Raw genomic sequence first — 24322 nt, 5'->3', positions numbered from 1 at the left:
ATTTGACCAATGTATGTACCACTTTTTGTCTGTGAACTCACAGGCCCACCCATTGCTTGTTCTCTGCCCTCCTTACCCAAGTGTGTGTTTGCTTGTTTACACAGAATGTTCAGACAGAAGTGTGTCATGTGGAATAAGGATTTGTGTCAGCTCTACATATTCCATTGCTATCTGCAACTTTCAGTTGAATACCCATCAGGGGTGTGATCATGCATGATTAATACAAGACAGAATGAAAACCCACAGCCATTACAGAACAGTGCATCTCTGGATCCTCACATTCCCCCCACCTCTTGGTTTCATGTCTTTACTTCCTCCATTGGAGTTGTTTGCCAAAGCAAGCCTTAGTGATAATTCCCTTGTCTGTTCCTCTGTGGAATTGGTTGTTTGAATCTGTCCCTTCAATTAATACAATTGAAACAGACTAAATACGGGTGGATTATCCAGATCACATACTGTGCATGTGTGTACTCTCCTGCTGGCAGTCTAGCTGCTGCAGTGTTTCCTGTATCCTGTTTTGACTGTCTCCTTCAGCACTTTTCTGAGCTCCTGCCTCAGTTTCGAAGAGAGGTGTGTGTGATTTAACACGTGGTAGAGCAGCGTAAGGCTGAATTATTATTTTTAACAGGTTCAGTAGACAGAAGTGTGACTGTCAGCATAGACGCCCCATTGTCCATCAACGAGACAATCAGTTGAAAAAAAAAAAAGAGGCAAATGTGTAGCAACTCTAACACACAGGTTTTGGGTTGTTTAAGATATTTGATTGTAGTAAAAATATGTATGGACAGAGTATGATATTGGTTCATTTATAACCAAGCTCTAGTACTGTAGTTGAATCGGAGACATGAGGGTAGCGGGTAGGAAGAACTCTCCGCCCACAAAAGGATATGGGCACCTGCATGCCATTTGGGATAAATCTGAGTCATTAAATGACAAGTCATCTCCATGTTACTGACCTTTCTCTCCCCTGCAATCCCAGAGCCCCAATCCCTCGTTGACCTTCTGTGTGAAGACTCACGACAGACTCTACTACATGGTGGCCCCTGCCCCAGAGGCCATGAGGATATGGATGGACGTCATAGTAACCGGAGCTGAGGGCTACACGCAGTTCATCAACTAATAGGGGAGACTTGTGTGCAGGGACACACTTCAATAGACTCAGGCCTTTCCTTCTAGGGCCTTAACCTCTCCCAGTATTGGGAAATTGCCTTTATTTTGTTACGTTCATTACATCTATTTTTAAAATCACTTTACAATAGATGTTTTTCTACTTGCGGATTGAAAAAGGGAGTCCTGGAAAAGACACTGTATATAACCAAAGTGACAATACTGTCAGACTTTCTATATTGCCAAATTGAGATCTTGCTTGTGTATGTGTCTTTGATAGTTAACTTTTTTTAAACACTATATGGAATATTGCATTATACCGATGGTTGTTTTATATAGAATACAAAAGGCATTTGCCTGACTACCTATTTAGCTCAAAGTAAAGGAAATTCTATTAAATGGAGAATAAACCTAGTGAGAAAGACAACACACCAACTCGGGAGTCCACACTCAATTTGTTCCCATCAGAGAACTGTTGATCTGACTTTAGGAGTTGGCAACATTAGTGGAATCTAGTTCAGCAGTAAGCTAAGGGTGTACACAGTCCGTTTGCCAAGTCCTGATGACTTGAACCCTTGCGCAAGCAGCCATTCCATCACTGCCAGCCTACAACCAAACAGTACATGTCATGATAATGCTATCATCTCGCCTTATTGGCACAGAATCGTGCAGTCTACAATCTGTTGAATTGTCACTGAACAGTAACCTCCACTACATCCTATGCACTGCTGTAGAGCTGAGCAGATTGGATAGGGAAACACGTGGTAGTTCCATATTGCTCTCAGATACGCCAGGTCAAATTGTTGCCATATGCTATTGCTTACTTTCCAATTCTTTCAGATCAAGTGCAAAGGGATTCAGGGTGCATTTCAGCTTTAGAGCGTCATGATCTGGTAGCTTGACATTGTAAAGGATTCAGACATGCTACATAAATCACCATCTGAATAGCTTTAGAGAAGACTATGCTGTGTTTTTGAACATGTAAACCTGTTTAGCTTTGTGAAATTGAGTTGCATCTTTTTCTGGATAACCTGCCTGAGGTACTGTAAACCATGTCACTCAAGTATCAGAAAATACCTTAATATATTTTCCCCACACTGAAATGGGTGTAACCAAATGTTCAGCATTGGCCAGAGGTAGTGTTAGAAAAAGGTTTTACTGTAAAATGTCATTTACTCATTCAACCAGTATTGTACAAAAAGCCATTTCAACAGAAGTCTAATGGTCAGAATACACTTCAGTTAACAGTATGCCACACTCAATATGCTCCCGTATGGTACACTGTTATGTATAGATTATATCTATTAAAACAGATGTTACGGAGACTGGTTTTATTAACATTTACAGTAGAAACATTACAATAACTTTCTGCATAACGAGTTCACAATCACTTTAATAGCAGGATTACAACAGAAGTCAAAGTAACAAAGAGTTACGATTTTACCTTAAGGCCCATCTATTAAATGACAACATTGTAAATGAACACAATTGAAACAGATTACAAGTTGGTCAATGTGTAACCACCAAATGGAGGGGTTCTATGAGCTCTGCCTAAAAAATAAAATGGTACTTCCTAAATAGGAAAGCAATTAGTTGAGCCCAGGTCCAGTCAGCGTGATTGGCTCTCACACTTCATTGACTGTCACCTGTGAAAATGACAAACATCAATAGAATATTACTCCCTCTGAAAACAGTAAACATACATGGTCATCTAAATTTGTCAATTAAGCTCATTTCACAAACTGAAGTATGGTTATAGAAAGGCTGTTATGGACTTACTCTCCGCACATGGGGAGCTGTATTCACTCACAGCTTCATCACCTGAGAACAGAAAAGAGGTCAGTTCCTTTCTAATGATAACTACTTCCCTGTCAATCATTAAACTCCCACTGCAGGGGTGAACCAACGGGCCCATACTGGTGATGTCTTGTTTCCTTCCTCAAGGAACCGGAGTTATGTACGTAACCTTGACAGGTATGCCAGTGGCAAATATTTCAGAGAATGGGGTGGTTTGGAAACTGGTATTCCATTACAGAAAAAAAATATATCCTTTTCAGGACCCTGTCTTTCAAAGATTATTTGTAAAAGGTTTGAACATGCACCTGTGGAACGGTTGTTAATACACACAGACAGTAGGCAATTAAGGTCACAGTTATGACACTAAAGAGGCCTTTCTACCAACTCTGAAAAACACCAAGAGAAAGATGCCCAGGGTCCCTGCGTGAACGTGCCTTAGGCATGCTGCAAGGAGGCATGACTGCAGATGTGGCCAAGGCAATAAATTGCCATGTCTGTACTGTGAGACGCAGCGGCCAGCTGATAGTCCTCGCAGTGTAACACCTGTACAGGATGGCGGCAACAACTGCCCAAGTTACACCAGGAACGCACAACCCCTCCCATCAGTGCTCAGACTGTCCGCAATAGGCCTACAAGACCTCAGTCCAGCCTGTTGTAAGGCAGGTCCTCACCGGCAACAACGTCGCCTACGGGCGAAAACCACCGCAATTAAGTCCTAGACAACCAGGTGAGGTCCTTACTAATCAGTGACCTTAATTCAAGCAAACAATTACAAGGGAGGAGCAAAAACTCCCACTCGGCCCTCTGGAACGAGTTTGACACAAGGTCTAATATGTAGTTGCGAGTGTTATTCTTTTTCTATTTGAGAATAGAGTACCAGTTTTTCCATAAACCCTTGGGGAGCACAATGTTTCTGCGCATGAAGTCACGTTTAAGGCTGCAGAATTACAGGAAACTTAAATACCCTGGTATTCCATAAATCCTGCAGTTGGGATTTTGGGAAAAGCACAGAATTTATTGAAAGTTCTTGGCAACCCTACACATGTCACTGTGTGTTAGATGGAATTCTTACTTGTCTGGTAGTAGTCATACACTTTCACCACAGCTGGTTTCAGATTCCTCACAGGCACATCCTCCTCTATGGCCAGGCTGTACGTCTTCGTTTCCTTCTGCTTGAGCTGTCAGAAAAGGAATAATACAGTTGACATTGCAGTTCAATGTTATAGATTCACATAGTGTTACTGTATAAAACAGCCACTACAGTCTTACTTTGATGTTACTGTTCAAGTTAAATCCAGTGTGTAGATGCAAATGAGACCACATCCAACTAGGTTCTGTAACCGATAAAGACAGACCCGTTTAGATGCAACATTCATTATTCATGTTCCTACCCCATCTAGGTAGATGATGACATGTCCTTCCTCCAGGTCAACTCGTTTGACAGTGGGGTCATTTTTCAACTGGAAGAACAGAACACAGGATAAGATAGTGTCATAGACACTACAACTGATACGTTCAAAGGACAAAACGATAATACTTACAATTAGAACAGACGCCATTATCATTTTATACATTCATCCTCAAGGGGATTATACTTAGTGTCAGGAGTGTTCCCCAAACTGGTAAAACTCCTGGCCCTGAGGTTCTCTTATTGACTCACAGGCCTGAGGGAGGACTTGTCCAGGACAAAGCCGGAGAGAAGCTTGACATTGATGATCACCATGTTGGTCTCCTCTCGCCGACCATTGTACCTGTCAGTCACACAGTCAGATGAAGGATGGATATTATCTTAAAAAGGCGCAACTACGCAGAAGTCGCTCCGCCATTTCCTGATTGCTAAAATTCTACTAGTTAGCTTAATTTAAGTTGACAAAACAAGAAAATCATCAAAACCGCTTGGAAATCTTTTATTTTCTGCTGTTCAAAACCGCAAAAACTATACTTAATGGGAAGCATAAAAAGAGATCTAACACTTGCTGTCAATGAGGATGACAGATCTATAACTCATATTTCTGGGAATTTGGTCAGGTCGCCCAAAAAGTCATTTTTTTCAGCTGCTATTTCAAGGGTAAAAGGAATACCACTGTACCTGACATCCACAGACACTATCAGAGATTTCTTGGTGCCGTTACATTTCCCAAGCGTCTGTGTTGAGATGTTGAAAGCAGAGAAGTCAGGAGGAGGGGGAATATTGTAGTGCATGGCGATCTGAAAAGACAGACGATACTATTGAGATGCATGAAATCAAAACATACACATTTCAATGTATAGTAGCACACATGCATTACGACGAATGCTGAAATTCTAGGGTTGAAACGTTCGTTTTTGTGCAACAGTGTGCTCTACTGAACACAAACCAGACATGCAGTACTGAGAGGCAGCAAAGGGAAAAACGACTGGAGCCTGACCTGCACAAAGACGCAGCTCTTGCCCTGTGCCTTGATGTTGTAGTCCCCAGGGACCTCCCTCAGCTGCTGCTCCTGATAGAGCAGCCTGTTGTTCTGATTCACAGTAAACTCCATCTTCAGGCCTCCGGCCGAGCTCACACTGACTGTACTGGCGCCCTCTGGACTGAAGGTGGCAGCACCGTACTTGGCCAGGGCCTGCAGTGCTACCACTGTGTCCTGGTGACGGGGGAAGAGAGAAGTACTGTTGCTAAAACAAATCCTGATCGACTATAGCTTGGGTATGATGGAGAGAATCAATAAAATGAAGCACAACAAGTCAAAGAAATCCATGTGTTATGAAGTGATTGTAAGGCTTTAATACAATGTCCAATTTACTACATTTCATATACAAATAAGGATTTGGTGTGATCCATGTACTAACAGTAGGAGCGATTGGCAGATGAGTTGCTAGAGTGAATGTCCACCAGACCAATAAAGTACCTGTGTTGAGGCAAAGCCTCCGTAGGGGTTCTGCTGCTGGGCCAGCCAGCGGACGATGCCAGTGGAGTAGTCCAGCCCAAAGCCTGGCATGGTGGGACCGGAAAGCAGCGCCAGCAGCACATAGGATGTCATCTCCACCTCCAGAGAGTCCGTCTTTGTCCCAGAAGCCTCTGCTCTCTCCCAGTGACGATTGCCACCTGTGGTAATTGTCAGTTTCCCAGCAGTCAGACAGAACGGTAGAGACAGACATTTTCACCGAGAGACAAAGACATACCCGAGGTAGCAGCTCTCTTGTCCAGGTGGGTGATGAGCTTGGCCCTCATGTCCTGGTTTTGCGCCAGGGTGAAGGTGTAGGACAGCAGGGCCATGGTGTAGGTGTTGTCCAGCTGGTCAGACACTGCTGCCTTCAGACACACCAGACTCTTCTCCACCATGGGGTCCTGACACACCCACATACAACAGCATTGTGTTTATTATGCACCAAACAGAGGAACACTGAAACTGGGAGGGATTATCTGGACCAATAAGAAACATGCACATTTTCAGTTGCAAAATGTTCATGGGTTTTCCATTGCGCTCCCTAATGAATACAACCCAGACATTTAATACAGGTATGACTACCGAATAACGTTAGCAATATAAATAAATTGACTAGTGTATATACTGTGTACAGTGAGAGGATCTGCAGAGAAGAATTGGACAAAAACACATACATATAAAAATGGATTTTCTCCCATTCCTCTCAAGCTCTGTCAGGTTGGATGGGGAGTGTTGCTGCACAGCTATTTTCAGGTCTCTCCAGAGGCAAAACAGTCTCAGGTCTTCATCAAGGATCGCTGTACTTTGCCTTGATCCTGACTAGTCTCCCAGTCCCTGCTACTGAAAAACACCCCCACAGCATGCTGCCACCACCATGCTTTACTGTAGGGATGTTGCCAGGTTCCCTCCAGATGTGGCCCTTGACATTCAGGCAAAAGAGTTCAATCTTGGTTTCATCACACCAGAGAATCTTGTTTCTCATGGTCTGAGAGTCTTTAGGTGCCTTTTGGCAAACCCTAAGTGGGCTGTCATGTGCCTTTTACTGAGTGGCTTCCGTCTGGCACTCTACCATAAAGGCCTGATTGGTGGAGTGCTGCAGAGATGGTTGTCCTTCTGGAAGGTTCTCCCATCACCACAGGAACTACAGAACTCTGACTGACCGTAGGGTTCTTGGTCACCTCTGACCAAGGCCCTTCTCCCCCGATTGCTCAGTTTGGCTAGGCGGTCAGCTCTAGGAAGAGCGTTGGTGGTTCCAAACTTTATCCATTTAAGAATGATGGCGGCCACTGTTCTTGGGGACCTTCAATGCTGCAGAAATGTGTTTGTAGCCTTCCCCGGAGCTCAACGGACAATTCCTTCAACCTCATGGCTTGGTTTTTGCTCTGGCATGCACTGTCAACTGTGGGACCTTATATATACACACACACACAGGTCTGCGCCTTTCCAAATCAAGTCCAATCAATTGAATTTACCACAAGTGGACTCCAATTAAGTTGTATAAACACCTCAAGGATGATCAATGGAAACAGGATGCACCTGAGCTCAATTTCAAGCCTTATTGCAGAAGATCTGAATACTTAGGTAAATAAGGAATCTGTTTTTAGTTTCAAGACATTTGTAAACATTCCTAAAAACATGTTTTCGCTTTGTCATTATGGTGTGTAGATCGCTGAGGATTTTTAACATTTTATTAATCCATTTTAGAATAAGGCTGTAACGTAACAAAATGTGGAAAAAGTCAAGGGGTCTGAATAGTTTCCCAGAAGGAACTGTATATTGGGAAGTGGTTTATTAGAATACATGGCGAGGCGTTCTGTGGGTGATATGGTCTTATTTAGAATTGTGTTGTAGTTGGACGGCTAAGCAGAAATATCCACTAGAGCAGTTCATGTTTTGATAAAAATCACCAAATGTGACCTTGTTTATCAATAACATTTTAAAAATACTTGGATATGGAAAGAGCTGATAACTCACAGAAGTGTTGCCATCCAGCTCCAGCAGTGCAGCGGTGATGTAGGCAGTGAGCGACACTTCATCCCCGACCCCTCCCTATGACAACAAAGGATGCCAGTAAACGTCATCCAACACTCCAAGGTGTTACAGAGTTTCAAAGTCACACTGATATCAGGTAAAAACATTGGTGTTGAAAACAACATTCACATGATAATGGTGCACAAAGATAAAGAACAGGGGGGAAATAACTAAGAGTACTGTTTAGGAGATGCATAAAAGCTGTCGGGACTAGTCAGACTGAGGTCCCTTTAGGGAGGTGGTGTGTTCTCAGGACTGGCAAAAACATGCTTGGGATTCTTGTTGTGCTCAGTATGTGCTCCGTCGGGGCACACGTGGGGTCCTAAGGTCCGCCTGAACAGTACATTTTCCTACAAGTCAGTGCAATATGAGGTATGTAAAGTACTAAGTCTTTTGTTTGTTAGTTATCTAGGATTTTATGCAGACTCCACCATTGCACTCTAAATAGAACGGGAAACTTGCACCAGAACCTCCTGCTGAATCTCTGCCCTAAACGTTACCTTTGCACATTTGGTGGCAGCAGTAGGATACTCATCCTCTTATTACCCACTGAGCTCTGACTCCTTTACCTTCATGCCGTTATGGAAGAGTTTCCCCACTGACGCGATGCAGCCATCCGTCTGCTGGTGACTGGCCAACCAGGCCTTGGCCTGGGCAATGTGGGCGGGGTCCACAAAGATGTAGGGCTTGGCCCCTCCAAAGGACTTCATCACAAAGGAGGTGAGCCTGAGAGGACACAGGTCAGATGTCACTGGAGTTACACGGACTAGATGTGGTGAGCCTTGCCTAAACTACGGATCATAGACTCTAGATAACAGTAGCCATACTGTATGTGCTGAAGCCAACTATATTTGCCATAGCACATACTAGTATGGATTTGAGACCATCACATTCCTACCTTGATTACATACTGCAACCCCCTTTAAGCTAATGTCATTTTCATGACTTAAAAAAAGGTAAATTGAGGAATAATCTAAGAGAAGGCATTATGACTGTGTGGACTTCAATTGAACGGACCACGTGTTTCCAGACTCATCGCTCTTCCCAAAGGCACTGTAGGAGCCATCGTCATGCTTGTAGTTGAGCTCCCTCTGGTAGCCTGCAACACAAATGGCCAAATGAATAAAGACTCTCCTTCTAGGGACTTGTACTGTATGTGGAAGGTGACGTTAACTGGTTCAGCGCCAAATATATACAACAGGTTGTTGCTAGTCAGAGGTGAGATGAACACAGGATCAGACAGCACACTGTCAGACAGTGTTGATCTTTGCAGAGTCCTGTTCAATCACAGCTCATTATTTAAAAAGTACAAGGCTTACTGCAAATTCTCTTGTCATATCCCACTCTATGCATTAAGTTAAGCAATAGTCTTCAGAATAGATAGCGGTCTATTTCACCAGGGTTATGTCCAGTAGGGAGAATAACATATTTACTGAGTAAAACGGGGAGTGCAGGCTGTAACTAAACATGTCTGACAATAATTGCAACATGTTGTGCCTTACTGAACTGGACCCAGCTCACTCACCACTGTCTAGGAAGCCTGTGGCCCTGGTCTGGATCTCCATGGTGAGCTGCCTGGTGCTTTGCAGGTAGTTGAGGATGTAGATATTGGGAGCAAACAGCACCATGTTCTGCTCTCCACAGCCATAGGGCATCTGCAACAGGCTGTCCAGGTTCTTCATGGCCCGACCCATCAGGTCGCCTGGTGAACGAGACCAACCATTGGATATTCGACCAGCAGAGCCCCGTTTCTTACCTTAACCAATGCTTATCCTGATCCTCACCCATAACCTTAAGGCAATCATAGATCTGCAGGTGGAATATCCACATCCATATATAGAGGGATGAAAAATTCTTGCCTACATTTCATCTGCACCAAAATGGAAAACATATCCTGAAAACGTTATAAAACTTTTAAAAAATGAGTAGGTGTGAACTCAGCAAAACAGATGGATAATTCTCACCCAGTACTGAGAGGGACGCCTTGGCAGAGCCCTCCACAAACACCTCAGGCAGCTTCAGAGAGATGTCCTTCTCCACCGGGCCCTCTGGTGACGAGAGAGAGAGAGAGACTTGATAACCAATTAAAAAGTATCTGTCATCTAAACCAAAACAAATGCACTTCAACTTAATTATGACAAAGTATGACTGATAGACGTCAGTAGATTACCTGCAGGGCAGAGCAGAGCATTGTGGCTGACCGTCTCCTGGGTTCCCTCGGCCTGATAGAGGGAAAGTGAAACAGCACCAAAATACATTTTTAAAAAACAGTAATGACGACAACTCAAGTTAATTCTACCATAGAATTTATATGGTAACCACTTAAAGGTACATTTCACTCCAAAATCAAACATTTAAAACCTGAAACGTAGACCAATGTTAAGATAAGTCTACATCCCAGACCATCTGTTGTGTAGGTCCAGCTATACAGCTTAATCTAAAATGAATGTAAAAGATATGCACCAAGTAATTCTTTATTAAAAATATATATACACACGCTTTCAATTTATTAGGCATGGGCTGGAGTCTCAAGCCCAAATGCAGTTAAACACCAAACCATGTTGGTCTCCTCTCATCAAAATATAAATTCTACTGTATTCACCCTTGACCTAGTGTTACTGAAAACCCAGATCTCTAATTAAATGTGGGAGAAAAACAGTGGACTTGCTATACAGGACAGACACTCACCTCTACCAGCAGTGTTTGCACAACGGTGTCAATGCGTCCTTTCTCTGGCACCGTGGCCACCTCGTTGCCGCAGAGGTCCTCAGTTTTCAACGCCTCGGCGCTCACTTTCACACTCACCTCCCCTATAGTTCAGTCCAGGGAAACATTAACATTCTAGTCTAGACCAGTCACCCATCAGCTTGCTCCCTTTTACCCACTCCACCTCCAGCCTCTCAGTCACTCATGTACCCTGGCTCAACTGTTCCCTCCTTTGTGCCATCCCTCGTTTCCCCTCTCCTCCTTGGTCCCTCCCTCCATTTCTCTGATAGGGGTTATCAGTGGCTGAGGTAGATCTTTGAGCATGTCATATTCGAGGAATTTGTGCATCAGATAAATCATTTCATTTACGGAAATTTCAGTCTAATGAGAGCTGTGTGAAGTCAACAACCCTGTCTTAATGCACTGCTTCCAAATCACTCCCTACCCTTCACTATTTGCATATTTGAAAGGTGTGGATGGGTATAAGCAGTGTAGTGGAGCTTCTACCATATTTCTAACACCTTACAGATCTGCAAGCAGCGAAGGGTTAGGGGGCAAGGGCCTAGGTGTAGGGAGTAAATGTGGAGTCTACTGCAAGAGCCTTGTGAGAGATTGACAGAGTACTGCATGGCTCACCTAAAGCAGTTGGGGTGAGGATCCACTTGAAGGTCCTGCTCTCTTCAGCACACAGACACAGGGTGTACTGGCAGCCTTCACATGGCCTGGCTGTGAACTGGTTCGACTCAGCTAGAGTCACCTTCACCTAGGAGAAACACATGGGTCAATTGCAACTCTTTACTAGATTTCTCAAAAACGTCACAGCGTCTAGATTGTTCCCCAAAGATTAGCAAAAATAAAAGCCATGGGTTTCTTTATATTTTCTACAATAGTGACAACTATGAAATAACCCAAAAAATGAAGTGTTCAAATATATTTCGATTCTTCAAAGTAACCACCCTTTGCACACTCTTGGCATTCGCTCAACCAGCTTCATGAGTAATGCTTTTCCAACAGTCTTGAAGGGTTCCCACATATGCTGAGCACTAGTTGGCTGCTTTTCCTTCACTCTGCGGTCCAACTCATCCCAACCATCTCAATGGGTTGAGGTCAGGTCATCTGATGCAGCACCATCACTCTCCTTCTTGGTCAAATAGCCCTTACACAGCCTGGAGGTGTGTTGAGTCATTGTCCGGTTGAAAAACTAATTATCATCCCACTAAGTGCAAACCAGATGGGATGGTGTATCGCTGCAGAATGCTGTGGTAGCCATGCTGGTTAAGTGTGCCTTCAATTCTAAATAAATCAGTGTCACCAGCAAAGCACCCCCACACCATCACGCTTCACGGTAGGAACCACACATGCGGAGAGCCGTTCACCTACTCTGCGTCTCACAAAGACACGGCGGTTGGAACCAAACAACTCAATTTCAACTCAGACCAAAGGATAGATTTCCACTGGTCTAATGCACATTGCTTGTTTTTCTTGGCCAAGTCTCTTCTTATTGGTGTCCTTTAGTAGTGGTTTCTTTGCAGCAATTCGACCATGAAGGCCTGATTCACGCAGTCTCCTCTGAACAGGTGATGTGTCTGTTACTTGAACTCTGAAGCTTTATTTGGCCTGCAATTCCTGAGGCTGATAACTAATACATCTTCTGCAGCAGAGGTAAGTCTGGGTCTTCCTTTCCTGTGGCGGTCCTCATGAGAGCCAGTTATCATAGTGCTTGATGGTTTTTGCAACTGCACACGGAAGAAACTTTCCAATGTCCTTGTTTTTGAAAGAGCGCATTTTGTCCATTAAAATATGGCAAATTGATCAGCAATACAGTATAGACATTGTTAATGACTATTGTAGCTGGAAACGGCTGATTTTTTTTACAGAATATCTACGTAAGCCCATTATCAGCAACCATCACTCCTGTGTTCCAATAGCACGTTGTGTTAGCTAATCCAAGTTTCATTTTAAAAGGCTAATTGAGCATTAGAAAACCCTTTTGCAATTATGTTAGCACAGCTGATAACTGTTGTGCTGATAAAACTGGCAATAAATCTGGCCTTCTTTAGAATCAGCATTTGTGGGTTTGATTACAGGCAGAAACAAAGAAACTGCCAAGAAACTGAAGATCTCATACAAACAAACGCAGTGTACTACTCCCTTCACAGAACAGCGCAAACTAGCTCTAACCAGAATAGAAAGGAGTGGGAGGCCCCGGTGCACAACTAAGCAAGAGTACAAGTACATTAGTGTGTCGAGTTTGAGAAATAGACACCTCACAAGTCCTCAACTGGCAGCTTAATTAAATAGAATCCGCAAAACACCAGTCTGGGATGCTGGCCTTCTAGGCAGAGGTGCAAAGAAAAAGCCATATCTCAGACTGGCCAATAAAAGACACTGGACAGAGGAACTCTGCCTAGAAGGCCAGCATCCCGGAGTCAATGCTGTTAAATTATCATCTGCCCCCCGACCATTTGCGCCAACACAAATTGGCCTGCAGCTGAATCTAGTTGCCTACCCAAATGAAGTGGGACTGGAGAGGTAAAGAAAGAGACAACACTGGGGGGGGGGGACTTACCATGATACACTTGGAGAGGTAGTTGAACACTGTGGCCTTGAGTGTGAACACCTCCCCCCGGATGACAGAGTAGGGCAGCGTCAGGCTCACAAAGAAGGGTTGGAAGGCAGTGAGGCCAGTGTTGGGAGCCAGGCCAAAACCCACTGGGGAAGTACAGAACGCCCCTGCAGCCCACTTAGTGATGGTGTCTGGGACAGTCTTGTCAACATTCACTTTTCCTGTATGTCTGGTAGTGGTGAAAAGGGTGCAATAAAAACGAAATACATTAAAGCACATGATTTATGGTCAATTCAATAGCGGACTAGGTGATTTTTTTTTTTTTTTTTAATCGACCCCTAGGACAAAGACATGCCTGTGGTTTCAGTATTGCCATATTAGTAGGCATTGTCAGCCCAGAACCCCATGGAAAGGGATGCGTGGTGGACTACAAATATGGCGTCTGTCACAATGCTTACCCCACAGGAACCAGGTCCCAGATCCAGGTCTCAGGGAAGTACGTGCGGACGGTCTCTTTAGGCTTGTCAGAGGCTCCAGGGGTTGGTGAGCTCTCCTCTTTAGGCATCATGTTCATGGGACGAACTGCAAATCGAAACAAATCCTTCATTAGGTTGAGACTAGAAAGGTTTATTCATTAGCATATCAAATCAAAGTTTATTGGTCACATACAGATTTGCAGGCGTTACTAGCTCCAACAATACAAATAAAGGATTAAGAACAAACAATCCAAGTAGATATTAGAGTGGGAATATAAATGGTGTGTATAGACAGAATATAATTTGGAAAAGAAAAAAATATTAAGATGAGCCATGTCGAGAACACAGTATGATCATTCACAGTGAGTAAACAGTCTATAAACAGAATGTGGTGACCACCATTCGATGACTATACCTTCCATCATACCATTTTGTTTCATTGCAAAGTATGTGTTACAGTTGTAAGGTTTTTTCACGTCAGAGTTGGTCAGGATCTTGATTCCAACTTCCTAAAATGAAAAGTACAAGCAATAGAACAGCGTCAGCGTGTAAAGGTCATATCATACCTGGATTTCAGTTTTGGGTATTGGTTGAATCAATTTAAAAACACATCTTTTTACTGATTTCTGAAAACTCACTTCAGAGACAGCATTCAGTGTCTACTTTACAAAGATTCTTACATATACATTCTCCATATTCCAAACAGACAAACTTATTTGAGTCTCATACTTTAAAGATGCTGTAGACATCGTTTTTGTCGTTGCTGGGGCCAAACCAGAATGAGCGTTTCCCCCAATCAGGTACTACCAACTCCTCGACCGGTTTTGGTTCGGGTGGAAGGATCATCTCTTCAAATCTTGGAGGATATCCAAGGCATGGGTAGGGGTCTTCTACTCTGTAAGAATATCCAGACAACTTCTGAACAGGCAGCTGACTGAAGACCTGCGGAGAAGTAATATACCTCTAGTAATACTGACTTTAAAAGCCGCAGCATCTCGACAGTCAGAGCGTGGTCAGAGGTTATAGGGTCAGTGCATATAGACAATACTTGATCTGCACTCGAGTTAGTGGCACAACAGAACCAACAAAATAGTCCCACAAGTTAAAACTTCTAAACTTTAAGTATCAGACAGTGGTTAATACATGGTTAGAGGAAGCTGAAAGTGAGCCAAATCCCATCTTGAAAAACGTGGGTGCACAAAAATAATGCCAAAGGAGATGTGTGATCATGGTTAGGCTTCAGCTTAGTGTGGTGAGTCAATGGTTAGTAAGTGAATGTGATGGGCTGTGTCCTGTCCCAAATGGCACCCTATATAGTGCACTATTTTTGACCAGACCCCAATGAGGCCCTGGTTAAAAGTAGTGCACTACATAGGGAGCCATTTGGGACGCGGCCCATGGAGAACGTACAGAGTCCAGGCTGAGCTCCTGTTCAGGCTGCAGCAGCAGCACACTCTGGTCGATGGCCCTGAGAGAACACAGAGACCCTGGGTGGGCCTGGAGGCTCAGAGAGGTCTTCTCCCCTGGCAACTCCTGGAGGGACGAGAACTTCAGGGACACCTGGAGAGGAGAAAAGCGGGAGAAATCACAGAATACATGTCCAACGCATTGGTTCATTTCAAGTACAGAGCCCACAACATAATAATGCTAGTACTGTGTAGAGCAGGGGTGTCCAACAGGTCCATCACAAGCTACCAGTAGGTCGCAGCCCACCTAGGAGTAGCTCGCCAAACAATTCTGAAAGTACATGCAATTCTCACGTGTTCCACAGCAAACACCGTAAGTCTCAGCTACTATCTAAGCAACGCAACATTGACATCCCAGCCCCGGTTAGCCACTATTGGCATAAAAAGCCAAACCTAACAATGTCTGCCAATTCATACCATGAATATTACCCCAGTCGGTCTGTGCGGTGTGCATGTTTGACTATCACTCAGTGTGTAACCAGTTGATGTGATAACCATCTTGTGGGTTGGCAGAAATATTTCCCCCCCCAAAAACACAATTCAATTGTTAACTGCAAAGTAGGCTTACCTGGCAGAAGCATATCATGAGTAAGTGCATCTGTGGGGCTTGCGCCACAAAAGCCTCAGCTTAGATATTCAACACACTTTTTATGCTGAGGTCTACTAACAGCTCTGTCATTATGGAGCAGCCCAAACGGAGCCAGTGCTCTGAGGGTGACCACAACTGCTTACTATATCTAGTGACCAACCACTGACTCATCTACACCACCACTGAGCTCTGACCACATCTAGACAGAAACAGACCCAACGGATTTATGATGATCCAAAAGGTGCAGTTGAAGGATTTCATATCATAGTCTGATGCAAAGTCATTTTGGAAATTGATCGTAGTGCATGTAGCCCCGATATTACATTTTGACATATCACATAGCTGGCGAAAGACGCCTAGTTGCCTACCTTGTTTTTTAGGCAGAGTTGAATGGGGAAGTCTTGGCTATCTGCTACTGCCTCCCCATCAGGCAACACGGTGTACACCACCACCTGGGCAAAAGGGGTCAGCTCAGGCATCCGCCGCAGCGAGAGCATCAGTTCCCCTTGGTTAACTGAAATAAGAGATGGACATTAGCTCACCATAAGCCACCAATACGGACATAGCGTTCAGTGACTAGTCTGAAATATACTGTGCAGTAAGAGCTTGTTTTGAAGATGTAATCTGGATGATTGAATGTGACAGCTTTTTATCCCATTAGGCCTTTTCCAGGAGGAATGTTCTCTAATCAAGTGGTGTTCCTAAAATTCCAGCTAGCATTCGGGAGAATCCAAGACCACTTTATTTACCTTTTCTTTCTTTAATGATCACAGGAAGACGGCCGTGCTGCTGAATGCTGCCTCTAGATATAACCTGGGACATAAGAGACAGCCAGGTGGCAGCGTCAACATTAATAACCAGAGAAAAGTTCCTGGCCAAAACCTGGAGATCTGCTAGCAAATATAGTACTGTGCATCACCCATGATGAAATATTCAACTGGAAGTCAAGTACTGTATGGTTTTCCCAAGCCATTCTTAAAATATTTTCTGACAAAACACAATATGACAGTCAAATACTGAAGTAAAATATCCCAAATCTTGTGGTGGAATTGAAAGAAAAAAATAATTTGAGTGAAACATCCCTTTAACCTTACCAGATAGAAAAAGTCCAGGGTCGTCTGTCCCCTTTTCAGCTCCACCCCGTGGATGATGTAGCGAGCAAGAACAATACCGTCCTTCTCACAGGAGAACTTCCCTTCGCCCTGCATTATCTTCACAAAGCTCTTGCTCTTGGAATAAAATTTCCATGCGAAATGGTAAGCAGATGTATATAGAGGACTACGCACACCCTGTTCGTACAGATAATCCTCCATAACCTTTTGATAACGAGCCTGGTTCAAGAAACACAGAAAATGTATGAAAAATAAGAAGTTGTAGTAACCTTGGAGAATACACCAGGAGAAATGAATGATCTCACTCAGAACAAACTGAATATTCACAGTAAATAATACCATTAAATATTTAATAGAGGAAACCATGAGCGAGTGACCACTGACCGACAGAGAGACAGAATCAGAAGTCCATAGAGAAGTGTCTAGAGAGAAAGAAGCAATGCCCTTGCTGTCTGTGGTGAGAGTCCAGTTCTCAGATTGGCCACCGTTTTGTAGGAAGAGATACACAGGCTCATTGGGAACGGGAGTAGAGTCTGGACCGGTCACCTTGATCTGAAAACACAGGAGAGGATGACTGCAGACATCCAATATACTAAATGTACACTCCCATTGCATACAAGATATGAAAAGCATGGTTTAGATGCGCCAAATGATATGTTAACATTCAGCACAACTTCATTCAAAGACATTTCTCTGCAGTGTTAAAAAAAACATTTGTTAACAAGGTTGTCCTCACCTTCCCCTCATACGCAATTCCTGGTTTATATGCTTGGGGCACATCCTCAAAACTGACCGTTATGATGACATTGGTGAAGCTTGCCTTGCCACTACCTTTAAGGATGACCCCTGGAGAGAACACAGGCAATGGTCAGAGGTTAACAGTTCAGCATGTAAACACCTCTACGTTCAAGATAAGGTTCTCTCCTACCCGTTCCATATTCCTCCATCTCAGTCTCCACTTCGAAGTCCCCAAAAGATTCACGTAGACGGAACCGGGTCAAGTCGAGCATTTGGGTTGCACAACCAGTTTTGTCAGTCTAGGGTGAATGAGTACAGTTGTAGGGCAGCTTAGCTCAGCTACAAAAACCTCAACAGTGAGTGTTCTTCGTCAAAGAATTTGGCGTAACAATAAAAAAAACACTTACTTTGATAACATACACCTCGCAGATATTACTAGAATCATATAACCAGTGATATTGAACGGCAATTCTGCAAACCGTCGCAGTGACAGACCCCATCACTGGTTTTCCATAAGTGTATCTAGAAATAAAGTCACCAGAAGACAATTAACTGTTCCAAAATAGTACAAACAGCTTTGAACATGAGCAAGTATCTATAAAGTACAGTCTATGCAATACACAAATGAAGGCTTAATTCTCTGTCCATAAAGTTTCCCAGTTTACATCTTATGCACTTACTTGCCACAAACTCTCAGCGTTGCTCGTTTGTCCAGAATAGTGATTGTTTGGGGTAGATAGACTTTGACCTCATATTTGGGTAAAACTGTAAAAAATGCATATCAATATTATTTCCTCATTGTCTGTTGAACTACACCATGTAAAAACAATATAGTCAGGTAGATTTTCTCACCATATTCTTTGACGTCAAAGTTTTGGGAGGTTTGCTCTCCCTTCTCATTCCATGCAGTGATGATGTAACTTCCTTGCGTTGCCTCTGCGGACATGGGGTGGGACAGGTCCAGAATTCCACTCACTGTTGACTGGTTCAACCACTGAGCAATGCGGTTGGAGTTTGGGTCCTGTATACAGATTCATAATAGGTTGAAGGTAGGTATTTTTGTTATAGAGACAGGCATTGTATAAATTCATGCCACAGAACATATTGGCAGGTAATATTTTTGAAGGGAGATCATGTCATTATTATATACAGCTTTGGTTTTTAGTTGCAATGGATTTGAATGAGTCTCACCTGAAGCTCCACTGTTAGATACTAGAAAAGAGAAACAAAATATTCAGCATTTGGCCAAAAAAAACATTTTCAAACTTTATTATTACAGTAGGCCTAGTGTCAAAATTGTTTTAAAATATTCATTTCACCACTTCCCAAAACAGTTTCTACAGTACAGGCATCTTTATCTACAGAGTTACAGTACAGAGCAAATTAACTCTGACCACGTTTGCCGAGCCAGCTACACAGTCTGTCTGTCTCACCCAGACAACACTGAAAGAGTAACTTACCATCTGATTGAATGACAAGAAACTGGCATCCAGCGAGACGATTCGGAACTTGACTGGAAAAGCGGTAGAAACATTTGTCTACACAGTATTTCCATCCTCCATTTCAGTAATGACCTTTCCTCAAGCTTATGGCCTCACAAATATACTGTAAAGTATGCATAAACATTCCAGTGTTCATCAAAGATGATATCTAACTACCTGTCTGTCCAGGTTTGTAGACTGGTTTGTCTGTCTGGAAAATGGTGAGGAATCTTTTAGGCTTGATAAGGATCTTGGTCATTTTACTCATCTCGTCCGTCCTCCCCTTGATACTGACATTGACAGTGGCCACACTGTCAGCCGTCACTGGGGGTACCTACAATATGAAGAACGGAAGCTTGTTAGACTTTCTACAATCCTCTAGCTCCTAACCAAAGTACAGCTCTCTGACTGAGTAGCTTGAGAACATAGGGCTTTTTGTTAAGTGGTAGATAGCGAAGTATGATTAATAGAACTGCTATTGCCTTTCATAGGTTGGATCATTTTCCATACAACACCCAGCCTGTAATCCAAGTTCAATTCCACAAAACATGATTGACTACTCAGAATAAAACAATGAAGTGTTGAATGAATGTGCATAGCTAGCTTGAGTCTACAGTAGAGGATGACCAGTACTAGTTTCCATAGTATTATAGAAGATCCTGATCTATAGCGCATCACATCGTTGTGGAACTTTACAGTTAGAAATGTCATACATAGAGCTGGCTTGATACTCTACATGTCAGAGAGGCATGTTGGTTCTACATGAAATATTTATATATCAGAGCGTTCCACAACGTCGTAGCCTGCTGAACGCAGCACAGTTGCAGCTGACCTGGAAGGAGATGCAGCGATAGAAGTCCTGTGTTACGTCTTCCTCCAGTAGAATGGTGCTGCTGCCACCCTCCATCTCCAGCGACACCTTCAACGACAGAGGCTCTTTGGCTTGGTGGACCTGAGCACAAAGTTTCTCTGTGGTCCCTCCTACCAGCTCCGAGCTGACTGTCACCAGGTAAATCCTAAAAGGGAAAGAGTCAGCATGAATGCAGCTGTGGTAATAATACTTAAGTGGCAGTGTACTCAAACAGCTCTTTAGTTCCTTTGTAGCCTACTGATTTTTTAAAGTTGGGGACAAAGTGACCTTAATTGTCTCTGGCTATGTGTCCCACTCAGAGTCCAATTGATTCTGTTTTGGAGAGTGTAGGAATGGATACCAATGAGTGGTTTTGATGGACTGTCAACCATGTCTTGGGGATGATTAAGCAGAGGGAAATTTAAGGAAATCAGACCAATAGGGGGAAGTGTTTCAACATCACAGATGTGCATTCGTATTCAGACCCCTTGACTTTGTCCACATTTCTTTACGTTGGACTTACTCTAAAATGGCTTAAATAAAATGTTTTCCCTCAATCTAATTGAATTTACCACAGGTAGTAGACTCCAATCAAGTTGTAGAAACAACTCAAGGATGATCAATGGAAACAGGATGCACTGAGTCATTTATTAATTTATTTAACTAGGCAAGTCAGTTAAGAACAAATTCTTGTGGCCCAGCCAGAGCCCTGACTTGAACCCGATCGATGATCAGAGGAGAGACCTGAAAATAGCTGTGAAGAGATGCTCCCCATCCAACCTGAAAGAGCTTGAGGGGATCTGCAGAGAATGGGAGAAACTCCCCAAATACAGGTGTGCCAAGATTGTAGCGTCATACCCAAGAAGACACGAGGCTGTAATCACTGCCAAAGGTGCTTCAACAAAGTACTGAGTCTGAATACTTACAGTTGAAGTCAGAAGATTATACACCTTAGACAAATACTTTTAAACTCAGTTTCACAATTCCTGACATTTAATCCTAGTAAAAAGTCCCCGTCTTAGGTCAGTTAAGATCACCACTTTATTTTAAGAGAACGTGAAAGGTCAGAATAATAGTAGAGAGAAAGATTTATTTCAGCTTTTATTTCTTTCATCACATTCCCAGTGGATCAGAAGTTTACGTCCACTCAATTAGTATTTGGTAGCACTGCCTTCAAATTGTTTAACTTGGGCCAAACAAGCTTCCCACAATAAGTTGGGTGAATTTTGGCCCATTCCTCCTGACAGAGGCTGGTGTAACTGAGTCAGGTTTGTAGGCCTCCTTGCTCGCACATGCTTTTTCCAGTTACGCTGACACATTTTCTATAGGATTGAGGTCAGAGCTTTGTGATGGCCACTCCAATACCTTGACTTTGTCCTTAAGCCATTTTGCCACAACCTCCAATTGACTCAAATTATGTCAATTAGCCTATCAGAAGCATCTAAAGCCATGACATCATTTTCAAGAATTTTCCAACCTGTTTAAAGGCACAGTCAACTAAGTGTATGTAAACATCTGACCCACTGGAATTGTGATTTAAAAGTGAAATAATGTCTGTAAACAATTGTTGGAAAAATGACTTGTGTCATGCACAAAGTAGATGTCCTAACCAACTTGCCAAAACTATAGTTTATTAACAAGAAATATGTAGAGTGGTTGAAAAACCAAGTCAATGACTAAACTTCAACTGTATGTAACATGTGAGCGTTCTCTTTTTAATACACTTGCAAACATTAAAAATAAAATGTAAAAACAGGTTTTGCTGTGTCATTATGGGGTACTGTCTAGCTTGATATTTTTTGTATTAAATCCATTTTAGAATAAGGCTGTAACTTAACATGTGTTAAAAGTCAAGGGGTCTGAATACTTTCCAAATGCACTGTATAACAGCTATCACAAGTAGGATTTTTCAACCCAAAAATCTATAGTTCTATTTGCCAGCATGTCTCATAACAAATGAAAAGCCTCACATGCAGAGATAGAGATACTGAATGTATAACAGTGATGTCCTGTGGCCTTAACAATCTATTTTTGTATTATTAACAAATAGAGACAATTGCAAGCGTCTATTCAGTTATCAGTGCAGTGAGCATATGAAATATGTTATAATTATATTGTTCAGGTGGGCTATTCTACACCTGCATAGCGTGCAGAATTCGGGGTATAATTCATTCCTACATTTGAAGTCTGTTGCATCCAGCCAGACATGTAAATACAAATAGCTGATTGTGTGTTTAATCTACTGCTTTCTACATCAAATGTTTTGTAGCGTACTTACGATTTGAAGGTGCGCGATGTCGCGGTTTGTATAATCACTGATGTGCTCAATACAAAGAAAAGTAAATTGAGAGCCATGGCCATAGCTTCGGTACACAGCCGGTCTTCCTCCGCACTTGGAAATGCTCCCTTCTCTTCCTCGTCCAGGGAGATTGTCAGGAAAAGTTGCACAAACGGTGCTATATATACCCAAATGCACCCTCCTGTGTCACACCCTTCCAAATTGTTTGGAACACTGCAGCCACCTCCCGTTTCCTCCCAACTCCCGCTGAAGTCCTCAACTAGTCACAGCCCCCGACCAATGGGATGGTCAGAATGATGATGAAATCACCTCAGGCTATTTTGGCGGGAACACCTGAGAGAAGAACCTATGTAGCCTGGCTAACCTGTCGATTTAGTCCACCTGTCAATTTAGCCATTATTCATGTAAAAAGCCACCATAGCCTACAGCTTTCTGCTTTGACTGAACAATGCAACATATTAGCTCACCAATAGCATATTTATTTCCCATTGTGTCAGCACTATGTTAATATCAGCAGCCAAATATTGTCATCTAATCTAACAGTAAACCTAGTGGATTAATATACAACAAGAGTAATTTGAAACAATGGCAATTGTATGCTCCAATGCAGGGGGATTGGGCCTCTTGCTATTCTCAGTGGTGTAAAGTACTTAAGTAATACTCTCAAGTATGTTTTACTTAGTTGTTTTTTGGGTATCTGTACTTTACTTTACTCTTGATATATTTTTGACAACTTGTACTTTTACTTCACTACATTCCTAAGGAAAATTATGTACTTTTACTCCATACATTTTCCCTGACACCCAAAAGTACAGGTTACAGTTTGAATGCTTAGCAGGACAGGAAAATTGTCTAATTCACACACTTATCAAGAGAAGATCCCTGTTCATCCCATACTGCCTCTGATATGGCGGACACACTAAACGCATGCTTCGTTTGTAAATGATGTCCGTAAATTAAAAAAACAAGAAAATTATGCTGTCTGGTTTGCTTTATATAAGGAATTTGAAATCATTTATACTTGTACTTTTGCTTTTGATACTTAAGTATATTTTAGCAATTACATTTACTTTTAATAGTTATGTATATTTCAAACCAAATACATTTAACCTTTTACTCGAGTAGCATTTTACTGAGTGACTTTTTCTTTACTATTCATTTTCTATTAAGATATCTTTACTTTGACTCAAGTATGACCACTAGGTACTTTTTCCACCACTGGTTATTCTAAACATGTGATTCTGGGTGCTGAAATTAGCCACATGTCAATGTGAACAGTCGTTATGCCATTATAATGTGGATATCAGGCCCCATGTTCCCCCAGGAATGAAGAGGATTAAGTTAATAATGTGAATATCATGGAGAGAGTTTTCCATAGGCCAACCATGGCTGATATAAATAATATGAAGATAGTGAAACTAAAAAAATGACATTTCCTAAAGAAAATATGTATGCTTGCTAGTCTTGAAGTGTTATGATTTAGTTTAGTTTACTAGGATCCCCATTAGCTGCTGCACATGCAGTAGCCACTCTTACTGGGATCCACATAAAATACAGTCACATCTGAAATGTATTAGCACCCTTGATAAAGATGAGCAAAAAAAGACTATAAAAAAAATAATAAACACTGAGCTATAATGTATGCTCAATTTTTTTTCTGAGACAAATATTTACTTGAACAGGTATTGTTTTTTAAATCTCAAAAAGATAGGTGTGGCCAGTCCTTGCTCTGTGTATGGATGCAGAGAAGTTCTCAACTAGTCGCTGCCTTCTGACCAATGTGACGGTCAGAATGACGACCAAAATAGCACAGGCAATTTTTTTTACACAGTTTGGCGGGAACACTTGAGAGAAGAAATACCTGTTTAGCCTGGCTAACCTGTTGATTTAGCCCACCTGTCGATTTAGACATTAGCCATGAAAAAGCCACGATAGCCTACTGCTATGTGCTTGGATGGATAAAATGCAACATATTAGCTCACCAATAGCATATTTATTTCCCATTGTGTGAGCAGGAAATATCCTTTTCTAGTGTCACTATCTTCATATTATTTATATCAGCCATGGTTGACCTATGCAAAACTCTCTCCATTATATCCACATTAGTGACTATCAACAGCCAAATATTGTCATCAACTTTAACAGTAAACCTAGTGGATCAATATACAATAAGTGTA

At 42.4% G+C, this 24322-nt stretch overlaps 2 protein-coding genes across 23 annotated transcripts in view; one reads left to right on the top strand and one right to left on the bottom strand.

The window, feature by feature from the left end:
* Positions 1-2432, top strand: part of phldb1b (pleckstrin homology-like domain, family B, member 1b) — a 101639-nt gene extending 99207 nt beyond the window's left edge. For all 21 annotated transcript variants that reach the window (XM_082956270.1, XM_082956276.1, XM_045724477.2 and 18 more), the window contains one exon: positions 980-2432. In XM_082956270.1, the coding sequence (XP_082812396.1) occupies positions 980-1120 (141 nt within the window). In that variant the 3' untranslated portion in view covers positions 1121-2432. The remainder of the gene's footprint in view (positions 1-979) is intronic.
* Positions 2245-22362, bottom strand: LOC106597686 (alpha-2-macroglobulin). Of its 2 annotated transcripts, none has more exons than XM_045724499.2 (36): positions 22125-22362; positions 19829-20012; positions 19174-19330; positions 18976-19028; positions 18707-18727; positions 18368-18536; positions 18196-18280; positions 17923-18037; positions 17706-17814; positions 17514-17623; positions 17162-17329; positions 16760-16996; positions 16415-16478; positions 16034-16179; positions 15021-15170; positions 14340-14552; positions 14026-14119; positions 13593-13716; positions 13138-13363; positions 11205-11331; positions 10551-10672; positions 10033-10084; positions 9827-9910; positions 9388-9564; positions 8880-8961; positions 8432-8588; positions 7806-7880; positions 6067-6232; positions 5793-5989; positions 5313-5528; positions 4994-5112; positions 4565-4655; positions 4296-4364; positions 3977-4082; positions 2887-2928; positions 2245-2753 (listed from the first exon to the last, which is right to left on the bottom strand). In XM_045724499.2, the coding sequence occupies exons 1-36, from the start codon at positions 22205-22207 to the stop codon at positions 2740-2742; spliced, it is 4404 nt and encodes a 1467-aa protein (XP_045580455.2). In that variant the 5' UTR covers positions 22208-22362; the 3' UTR covers positions 2245-2739. The 2 variants fall into 2 exon arrangements, with proteins under 2 accessions (XP_045580455.2, XP_045580456.2); XM_045724500.2 differs by having other exon boundaries at positions 14038-14119.
* Positions 22363-24322: the final 1960 nt, after the last annotated feature.

Source organism: Salmo salar, chromosome 09 (assembly GCF_965601325.2).
Source record: "Salmo salar chromosome 09, fSalSal1, whole genome shotgun sequence".
Taxonomy (NCBI): domain Eukaryota; kingdom Metazoa; phylum Chordata; class Actinopteri; order Salmoniformes; family Salmonidae; genus Salmo; species Salmo salar.
Note: the sequence above shows the minus strand (reverse complement) of the source record. Positions and strands in the feature narration are given on the sequence as shown.